Source organism: Seriola lalandi, unplaced genomic scaffold (assembly GCF_002814215.2).
Source record: "Seriola lalandi dorsalis isolate HSWRI2012SDOR001 ecotype SW California unplaced genomic scaffold, Sedor1 jcf7180002054606, whole genome shotgun sequence".
NCBI classification, from domain to species: Eukaryota; Metazoa; Chordata; class Actinopteri; order Carangiformes; family Carangidae; genus Seriola; species Seriola lalandi.
Genome location: NW_019525159.1, coordinates 2,618,719 through 2,629,926, shown reverse-complemented (window position 1 = coordinate 2,629,926; position 11,208 = coordinate 2,618,719). Strand labels below are relative to the sequence as shown.

General features: G+C 39.5%; 1 protein-coding gene across 1 annotated transcript; it reads right to left on the bottom strand.

Moving 5' to 3' along the window:
* Positions 1–2,454: 2,454 nt before the first annotated feature.
* On the bottom strand, positions 2,455–10,678 carry mtfp1 (mitochondrial fission process 1). The gene is made up of 6 exons (XM_023419686.2): positions 10,538–10,678; positions 7,114–7,241; positions 6,639–6,871; positions 3,118–6,125; positions 2,768–2,959; positions 2,455–2,642 (listed from the first exon to the last, which is right to left on the bottom strand). Exons 1-4 carry the CDS (start codon positions 10,605–10,607, stop codon positions 6,059–6,061), a joined length of 498 nt encoding a protein of 165 aa, XP_023275454.1. The 5' UTR covers positions 10,608–10,678; the 3' UTR covers positions 2,455–2,642; positions 2,768–2,959; positions 3,118–6,058.
* Positions 10,679–11,208: the final 530 nt, after the last annotated feature.

The window sequence follows — 11,208 nt, the reverse complement described above, 5'->3', positions numbered from 1 at the left end:
TCAGTTTTGTGTTGCCTCATGGAAAGAAAACATCATTACATTTTATTATATTATGGCAAATATAGGACTCATTTTTAATTTTTTTTTTTAATTATATTATGTTTTGTAATGTAATCACACACCTTTTGCAAAATTTTAGTTGCTCCAATGTGCTCACAGTAGTTTAGGGAAATGCTTGTAAGCCTGCATGCAGTCATGTTGACATAACACAGGATTGTGTATCTAAATCCTATCCGAAATGCAAACATTAAAAGTTACAATGCAGCCCGACAAACTGTATATAAAACAAGGAAACAGTGAGAGATATTTATGTTTGCTTGTCCTGACTGAAGGCTTGTTTTTCTGCATCTAGCTGTATGGATATCACTGAGGGCTGTGGGGGTGGAGGCAATTGAATGGCTGGGAATTCCTGAAAAAAAAAAAAGCAGTGAGAAGAGTGAGAAGGAGAGAGGGAGGTCTTTTGGCCACTTGTGGCCTTCACAACCCAGGCACAAATCATAGAGGGACATGGCAATCGGAGTGACAGATGAACAATACTCCCATTTTCCAACCCCCTGTGAACAGGCCCATCCATCACGGGAGGGGAGATTAATTCAATTCATCAGCTTTTTGTCTCCTTGGGCCCCCTAATGCCACCTGATATTGCTCAAGGGGGACTTATAAATGTTTGTGGATTTGATCTGAGCCTGCTTGCTTGACTCTGAATTAAAACATTACTCTTTACTCTTAGCTGTACACTGGTTTTGCCAACAGCCTGACGGCCAGTTCTGCCATAATTCTGATCAAGATGAATTCTTATGAAAAGGAAAATGTTTGCCGAAGGCAGCGAACGAGAACACATACTTGAGTTTGCAAAGTGAGGAGAGCTTTGGTGAGAAGGGGCACTGCTGGTTTCAGAGGAGAATAGCGGTCCTGTAAATCTTTCATAGGAAAAGCTTTAATGAAAAAGCTGAATCATCACTGAAGGGATTCAAATTTTATTTAAATTCTATCAATACACAGAAGATGTATAGCACCTTTAGGCATGTTAGTATATTGTCAGACTATTTACACAATGAGCACTTTATATAGCCATGCTGAACAAGTTTGGGCAGTTTATCTCCAACAACAGAATGTGCGTTTCTAAAAATCTACACAAACATGGCAGCATTATTACTGCTCTGGTAGTTGGCCAGAGATCTAATTATCTCAAATGATTAATCCCAAGTTATCATTTTCAAAGTTATGCTCTAGAATAGAGAAAAAAAAAAAAAGAGGACCTGGAGCCTGACATTTGAGTCATGACACTAGACATGTTGGCAGCGAACCAACAAAGTCAGAGGCTCAATCCACTGGTGACATAAAAAAGCATAAACCTACTATATAGTGCAATATAAGGCCCTCAATCGTGCATAGATGTGGTCCTGTTAAGCTGGATAGGCAGAGCACGGTACAAACACAATGCTAGTAATGACCTCTAGTGGTCATTACAATAACTGACTAAAGGATTTGTCTGAAAGACAGACTGGAACGAAAGCCGTGAAGAGCAGGTCAAACAAAGGCAACATCCACCTCCATTCATCTATTTTAAAAAACATGAAACATTCGGTTTTGCTGTGAATTGTGTTCAAAGCCTCCAGAGCAGCTTGATTTGTGAATATGATAAACCACTGCCTTTGTCAAGATGATTAACATTCACATATACTGAGGGGCTGTGAAGAGTAGCTACTTTTTCAAAATGTGTTTTTTAAATAAATAATCCATGACACTATTTTGGTTCCCAAAAGACAAGAAAACAATTTAAGCAAATCTTTAGTACAGCTTTTAATACATTAAGTACAACTTACTGTTATTCTAAACTAGCATATATGTAGACTACCGAGTAAACAGTACACATACAGCCCTTATGTTCTTAAGCATAAGGAAGCATCTGACATCGTTGCAGAAGCTTTGGGAAGAGAACAGGATCTTATCAGGAATAGTGTGTGACCGACAGTCCCATTAATACCCAGAACAATAAATACTTTGCCTAAACCAGTCAGTAACAACCCCAACTGGGGGGGAAAGAGAAAAAAAAAAAAAAAAAAAAAAAAAAAAAAAAAAAAAAAATTAGGGTAGTTCCAACTTGTAGAAACCACACACACGCACGTTGTTAGGCCATAGTTCAGGTCATAATTTCAGGACATGCTCATGCAGGTTAGGTCATGTGATTTCAAGTGCAGATACAATGACAAAGTAGTGAAGGACTTTGCTGCATTAAACTTACAGGCCTCAACAACTGACTTATGACTAAGCAAACAACTGTCCCATTATTTTCACTTCCGACTTTTCACACCACCACCACCCACTTCCTGATGAACTCCTTTGTCAGACATGAGAGCAAATGAGAACATTTTTCATTCGACACGAGACAGCCTCACGTTAAACAATCCATTTTAACTTTCAAAACAATTGAGGAATGAGACAACTTGGAAGTTTGCTTCTACACAAAGTTCACTTTATTTGTATTTAAGCATAAACCTGCTTCTGAGGCTGATAGTGAATCCTGCCTCCTCTCCAGACACACAGGTAATAGGCCGTGCTCAGAGATCCCACTATGGACACCAGCAGGACGGTTGCCACCAGAGCAATTTTCCACACCGCCGATTCTTCTTGTTCTTCATCTGAGGAAAAAAAAACAAGCACTCATTGAATATATAGTCTGGAACAGGTAGCTCTAACAAAGAAAAGACAATGAGTTCTCTTGATGATCATGTCACTGACAGATTTACTACTGCCAACAGCCCACCTTGTTCCTTCATAACATATGGCTCCGGAGTAGTCAGCAAGTTATGCTCCTCCACCGTCAAGGGGGCAATCACTTCTGGAGGGATGTCAGGCCATACGCTCTCCTCTGCTCCTAGAGACTGTCCATCAATGTCCTCATACTGTAGACTCTCGTCGGTGATAAGCCACTGGCCGTGGATGTATCGAGGAATTCCTGTAAAGGTTAATATGTCAGGAGGATGACACGGAGGATTGTGTGTGGGTTGGACAGGTGCAATGTTTTCAGCTCAGATCCTTCACAAATGAAATTCAACCACACTGATCAAACTTTCAGCTACCAACACAAGATAAATGTCACACATCTTTTCTTACCATGCTGCCCAGTGGATGCAGCCAAAACAGCCAAAAACACAAGATTAAGAACAAACATGGCTGTATCTACCGGTGGTTGGCTGTGCTTTTATGCCTTTTATGTGGGCACCTTGTCTGTAGAAGTGGCATCAGCTGTGATCTCCTCACTCAATCAAGGTAAATTACTGCAACCAGGCTCTCAAATCGCCCGGTCTGATGCGCTTTTGAGTGCTTCCATGTCATTGGTTAAACCATCTCTTGAATTACACCCCTTTCATCTTAAAGTGCCGGTACGTTGCTCAGGAAGTGGAAACTGTGCCTCCACAAAGAGCAAGTTGTAATGCTGCCATTTGAAATCACACCGTATAGTGAGATGTTCTTAAGGGAAGCCCTTCATGCAAGACTGTGTTTAGACAAGGCTTCAAAAAATTCTCCCGAAATGGAGCCATCACTCAAGGTTCCCCAAAGCTACAAAGTGGTTCTGACTTACGTGTTATCAATATAAAAGATGATAAAAGCAGAGAAAATACTTCACAAGGACTTGACAATTGTATCACTACTGATTCATGAAACGCACAACAAAAAAAAATCAAGACATTTCTGTCATCATATAATTTATTTCACTACAGATCTTTCTTTCTCCAGTGTTTCAGAAGTTATTACAGAATAAGAGGATCATTGAATATTCCCTGTCCATTGTAATGAATGGAGCTTCAGCTTTCAACAGTTACTTTCACATGAAAAATTATCTCCTCCTTGTGAACTTCAGACAGAACAGAACAAAGTTTTTTATTCAGTTAAGGCTGAAAATGTGACTCATAGAACCCACTTCCAAACACACTGCCGCTAAAGAAAACATCAAAGAAATGTTCAAGTAGGTAAACCATTCCTTTTCTTTTGCAGCACGTGATGATAAAAACACAGTGAAGTTATGTGTCAAATCTGAAATGTTAAAATTGAACATAAATACACACATATATATATATGTGTGTGTGTGTATATATAGTATATATATATATATATATATATATATATATACTGTATAGAAAATGTAGATTTTCACTAGAGATGCACCAATAAGCTTTTTTTTCGGTGCAGACATGTCATAGCAGGAAAAAAAGGTGTAATTTATAATTAATAATCAGTTGGGGTGTCAATACTTGAGCTTTATTATATACAAATGTGCTTTTCCTGCTCTGACAAATCAAATGGTCTGACATGAAAAAGGTTTATTCCCTTATATTTACGTAAAGGTAAAAGTCTGTGCTTATGTGGATGAAAATATCCAATACTACACACACTGGAGCCCTGAGCACACATGCTTCAATCATTTAACAAGCCAATAGAAAGAATTCACGGTTTAAATGGCCTCGTGACCCGATCTGTTTATCAAATACTATTGAATAGGCTGCATCGGTACCAGCATGTAAAAACATGGTAATTGGTGCATCCCAAGTTTTCACAATCTTCCCTTTCAGCATATCTCCCTCCATGACAAAGTCAACCACATCCTTCATAGCAAAGAGAATATGGTGTGACACATTAAACACAAGTTATTCTAAAATGGTACACTGGTGTATACTGACAAACAGACTGGCAATGATAACCATTCCCAGAATAGTATGTTGTTTTATTTGTCTTAAAGTGACAGCTCATCTGAAGCCAAAGCTACATTTTGTATCAGGTGTCACTTTTTTTTTTTAATTTTTCAATATTTTTTATTTAGAATATTTAACATTATGTAACCACATATACCCTTTCCCTGTAATTTGCAAAGCTCATGTATGTACACAATGCCTAATTTCCCTTGCATAGTTTAGCATGAGATACAGTATATAACTTGGCTTCTCAAAGAAACGCCTTGGCAATAATACACAGACAGTAACTGTTTATTTCTAAATGAATCCCTTAAACCATTCCCTGCATAGACACACTGACCTTCACAGGTACTTGAGAAGCGCTGTACTGTCTCAATAATCTAAAGCCAAGTGGGATGGACAGCTTGTTGTGTCTAATATTTACAGGTGTTACAGTATTGTAAACTAATAATATCTGACTACAAACTCCGTAACCAACAGTTTTGATACTGGTGAGAAATCATTAAAATGCTTGTGAGGTCCACAGCACAAGTGCTACCCAATGTTCCTACAAGTACTCTTAGTTTAATAGAACTATGTACCACACTATACAGTATAGTGTAGGTAGAATCATACAGATTGCAGCTAGGATGTATAAAATGCTCTCGCTGCAAATCCTGGCTCCAATGACCAACAGTAAGGTAGACTGAAACAATGGAAAAGTGCATTAGACGCTCCTGAAACAGCTTTTCCAGTAGTAAGTAACAGATATTTTTGTTTTCAGACAAAAGCAAAAAAAAAAAAAAAACAGTCTAAGACAAAGTAATGAATTAGTGGGACATCATGGCAAACTGGCTCTTTAGCCTGTACAGTACCACTGAATATGGCTGATTTGGAATTAATCTCTAGAAATGAGGTGAGGCTCTGCAGGCCAGAGAAATGGCTCACAACTCTACCCCCATGAGGGCAACCCTGGAGGCTTTCTTTGTACTCACTATCACTAGAATGTAACAGTAAACTGTATCCCTGCTGAAGACTACTTTACAAAGCAGCGAAACAGTTTTCAAACTGTTACATTCCTATTTAAACTATTTTTTTGGTGTTGCTACCCAGATTGCCCTGAGAGGTTAAAGTTAAGGATCCCCAAGGGGATATTTCACAAAGCAGGATTTCACTTTTACCAACTAAACCTACCATTAAACATTTTATTATTTAGATATAAAATAATTGTATTATGCGTGTCTTTGACTAACTGTGAAATCTTGCTGTATGAAATCCTTCTGTACGCATGTTTAGTGCTTCACAGTGGTGGATAAACAGCACAGGTCTACGTAGACTGGACTCCTCTCTACCCAGGAGGGGACAGTGTCCAGCATGGTCCCTCTTCATTCGTGCTTCTCTCCCTCATTGTAGACTTTCCGAAGGCTCGAGTCAAGCAGGAAATCCACTGACCTACGGGGTACAGAGAGTGGAAACATTGTGATGACACATAATGTCTATGAAGCACTTCTGCTTTAGTGAAGTTTGAAAAAAAAAAAAAAAACAGTAAATCTATCATTCCAGCTCTCCAATTAAAACAGTAGTTAAAAGTAGTTGCAAATTTTGAAATCTGATGGATACATAAACACATATTGTGAGGTAAAACTTATGTCTCTGGTACATACAGTATTGAAAAGCCCTGATATCTTTAAATTAAGTGGCATTAAGTTGCTAAACATAAGTGTGTATGAGTTTTTCTTAAGCTTTAATATTATATAGTTTATACAGCAGATGCATCAGTGTTTTGACTTTGCTGTCTGCACTGACTTTGCACCCACTGCACCCACTGAGAGGTGAGTGCAGCTGAAACTGCTCATCATGTACGAGCAGCCTAACCCTTAAATTCAAAGCTTACATAATTGGCTTATATAATCCATGTACAGTATACGAGCACATATAGAAACACAGACACAAACGTGTGCCAACCTGTCTATAGGAGTGATGATGAAGGGGATGGTGGAGAGGCCGATAGCTGTAGTGGTCCACTTGCGGACAGGCAGAGGCCACTTTGTAGTTCTGCCCAGCAGGTAGAGTGACGCGGCGCACACACGGTTAATGGTGAAGCCTGGGATGATCACAGAGGCGAGGGCTTGCCACACAAACGTGTCCACCACTGCTACCGCTACCCGTGTCGTCTTCCCTGGGTTGTCCCCGTGGGCCTTTAGGAACAGATGGAGGATCAAAAAATGTGAAAATAATACCCCAAAAATTATATATCCTAATGTATTCCCAGTGTTTTTGGATTGTGACCCGGGCTTATAACTACGTTGTAACCAGTTTGACCAAATGCAGCTCAGATGATGTTGAAGATTTATTTATAACCCTCTATGATTACATAGGAAAGAAAATGTAATCGTATGGTAAATAATGAGGACAAAACATACTAACGGTCCTGTCTTACCACAGCTGCCTTCTTCCCTTTGTCCACAGCATCAGCAGTAACGTACGCAGTGGCCACAGCATAGCTGCCCCAGACCAAACTCACTGGCACCAGAGCACGAAAGGCCTCCCCGACCTCATTGGCATAGCCTGTGGACGTACATCAGGAAGAACCCGTTAAATTGTGGGGCAGATGCAGATCATTTACTATGAATGTTGTTTTTTTTTACTGTGAAATCTGGTGTATGTTGTTTGACATTGGCCTTGGCGGAGTTCTGCGCTCTCCCAGTACCCTTTCAGTTTGAGGTGAAATATGTTCTGTTTGTATTTTTAGCATTACATTCCCCAGTTTCCAGTTTCCAACACATATATCCCAAAACATACAAGAAGTCAATAAATCTCAACCTCATCTGAGATTGTCCTGGTGAAAATGCAGAGCAACATTTTGAAAAATTATTCAATATCCATTCTATGAGGATGAAATGGCTGAAATGTCCTTGATCTCTTATTAAGAAGTTACCTGCGGCGTATGCCACAGTGCATGTAAATCACTGGTAAAATTAACTCCAGTCACACACGGAGCATTATCTTTGGTTCAATGACAATAGAACCATCAGAGCGTGGTGGAGTCAAATTCTGCTGCTTCTGCTGAATGTCTCTATCACTGGCACTGCTGACAAAACTGAGGCTACTATGCAAACACTGCACTTTACTGTGCTACCTGTGCTGAAGGAAACACTTATGTTACGAGCGATAATACTGCAGCCAATGAAACACAGCTTGCTATCAATTTATCATCTCCCCAATAATGGTCTTTGGCTAAATAAATAAGACACAATCACTAGAAGTCATTGTAGTTCACTCTTCTCAGTTCTGAGAGAGAATAAGCTGGATCGGCGCATCCCAACAAGATGCATATTTCATATGTTCATATGTTAAATTACTGTCATTTCATGCATTATTTGTGGGGTACAATGGACTCCATCAGGGGCGTACAAGAAACACAGGTTTTAACATGAACACACAAGTACTCTGTACGATTTCTCTGTATTTCGACACATTATAAAGTTTGCTCAACAGTTTTTCCTTGTCTGCTTTAAGAATTTAATTGAAATCTAGGAATGTGTGAATCATGCATCCCAAGCTTCAGTGAATGAGCAAATCGCATGACTTCGCACTGTTTATTTTCCAACTGCCTCTAAGCAACAGCCCAAGATTACATCAAGCTCTTTAAACTCAAAAACTAGTTGTTGTCAGCCATGTTTAGGGCTGAGCAACACACCCGACAGTGATAATGAACTCCATATCAGGGACATACCGTATTCAGGCAATTTAAAGTGCTCATAATTTCAAATTGGAGTTTTATTGCATCAAATCCCACATCCTGATCAAGAAAATATGTGTACCACAGATAGAGGCACCGTAACCCTTATGTTCTTGCTTCACAATTCTTCACAAGAGAGTAAGGACTAAAAGTTGAGTTAATGCTTACATCGCACAAAGTGATAAAAAAAAACCTAGAAAGTGAACAGGTATAGTAAAAATATCTATTTAGATATTCTGTACTCAAAACAATAAAAAACAATAAAATCTTACAGAATAAATCTTTAAAAATGGAAAGTTAGAACACAATTTAGAAGGAAAAATGTGATATTAACTGTTGTTCATATCCCTAAATGCTGAAATTTACTGAAAGCTGGCAAAGGATTTAATACTATACTACTTTAATGCAGTGAAATTCACAGTAAAGTTAAATATTGATCTGGAGCTGCAGAAGCACTTGTGAGTACAAGGTGATAAGAGCTCCATTTGTATAATAAAGTTTGATAGCAAGGGGATCCTAGGTAAGATTATGTTCCAGCAGGGCATTTAGTTAATAATAAAGTATGCTTTGCCCTGCAAAATACACTGTTGCTAGTGAGCGTAGGGTTCAGATTACTCTTTGTGATTCACTATGTACTCTGTGCCCAGCAAGGCGTGAAGGTCTGTTAGGAGAGTGTGTTCACAAGATGTTGATAGGAGGAGCTTCAGAAAGAGCAGAGGTAAGGAATGAAAAAAAGAGCAGGGCTAGGTGATGAAATACAGAGAAGCCAGAAAAGAAGAACCATAAAGACAAACTATGATCAACAATGATATCCATTCTCTGATCTACAGATCACCGCTTGTGCTGTAGTAATTACCAACAGGGGATTTTAAGAGTAACCTGACATACTATATCACTTGAAGAAACAGTCATCTACAAGGACATCAGGCTCTAATGTTATTCACCTCCAATTACTATGCCACTAAAACACTTTGATCTAAAATGGTTACACCAATTAAGCTGTTGGGCCCACTAATATATTAAGTTAGGGTGCTAAAAATGCCTATGTCAATGATCTGTGCCCTAACATGAGAGGTAGTAAACTCTTCAGGATGGCTGCCCAAATTTTACACAAAGCAAAGCAGCCATGTTTCAGGATATATCCAGTCTTTGTTGCATAACCACGATTACAGTTTCTCCAGAGGAGTAAAAAATAAATAAATAAATGGTAGAGATCTGGGGTATCCAATGTATCCAAAATATGCATACTGAGAATTAATATAAAATATTAATATCTAAAAATGACATGTATACACTGATGTATAATCTGAGTTCAAATCTCTATGTAGTCCTACATTGTTTTAACAAAATGGTTCACAACAAAAATCATACAAATATTGGTAACGATTGTAGGACCATGTTTTTCATTTCTGCTTACAGGCTCTTCAATACAGAGATATAGATATGTAACTGCATGCACAGGCAGGATTAAAGATGGGAGCACACAGATTATGATTTTATGAAGGGGATAAAGTGATTCACATAACATTAAGTGGTCACTGCTAGGGGAAAGAGCAGTGGATTAAGGCATGGAGACCAGGGGGGCAGCCTGCACAGTCAGGACTGCTGCAGTGTGGGTGCCCTTCAGACTGGCTGCTGTAAAGCCAGCAGCTCATTGGGTAATCAATGACCCTGATGTTTCAATGAGAGGAGGGCAACACTGAAAACAGGCACCGATACTAACTTGTATCTGGTTGTATCATCCACACAGTCATACTGTTTCAGTTTTCAATCTAGTCCTGCCTACGGGCGTTTCTCCGTGGTTTAGTGAGTCACTGCCTCGACTTGCTAAACAACTACCTTTACTGAGACAGGACTGACTGAGCTACACAGACAACTCTACCAAACTAAAACGTTATGGAAACATAGCATGAACGATGCTTTTGTAGTACAGTCTTGGACGTCCATTACGTCCTGTGGTAACAAAATGACCTTCAACAACAGAAGTTTTCTATAAATAGATGTTTAAAAACATTGGTTAGCTAGCATTAGCTACAGCTAGCTAGCGCTCAGCTCCGGGGTCATGTCGGCTACAGTCTGTTCAGTATGAGCCACCGCAAGTGCTAAATGTAACAGTACGTACCAAGGAAGCGGACCCACGTATCGCGATAAATGTCGACCGCTTTGCTCGGCTTTTCTTCGGTGGCATCCATGCTTTTCCTCCCTTTACTCCATCCCCCGGTGCTATACTAGCGTATATGCTCGGTGGTAGAGTGTAGGAAGCTGACACTCAGGAGGGACAGTGAAGGGGGCGTGATTTCAACTTCAGCACCCAACTAGCTGCAGGAACGTATCCCCCCTCCCTCATCAGTCACTTGATTGAAGGTTTGTATTTTAAAGTAGGCCTAAAACAAAATATATTACTGTGATAAATTAGATCCCCCCCTCCCCCCTTCAAGATCTTGTCGCAGGCTCCCCCATTAGATGAGCTTTTTGCTTATAGATGTTTTATTACAGAGCATCTTTAAAATCCATGACCAAAATATTCATACTTTCCATTATTGGTTTACTTATGGATGGAATTATGGTGAAAATAAAGTATCCCCTTTCTTGCTTTGGACTGCCAGAAGCCTCCTCAAGGACCCCTGGAGGTCCCTGGACCCCGCTTTGAGAACCACTGCTCTTAACCCACAAATAAGGCCTGCTTTGTTCTGGTGTCCTGAAGAATGCCCAGATTAGTGTTAGAATTATTAAGATTTCATAATACAGCCCATTACAGCTCTGCTATAGTTGCACACTTCCAAATGAACTGCT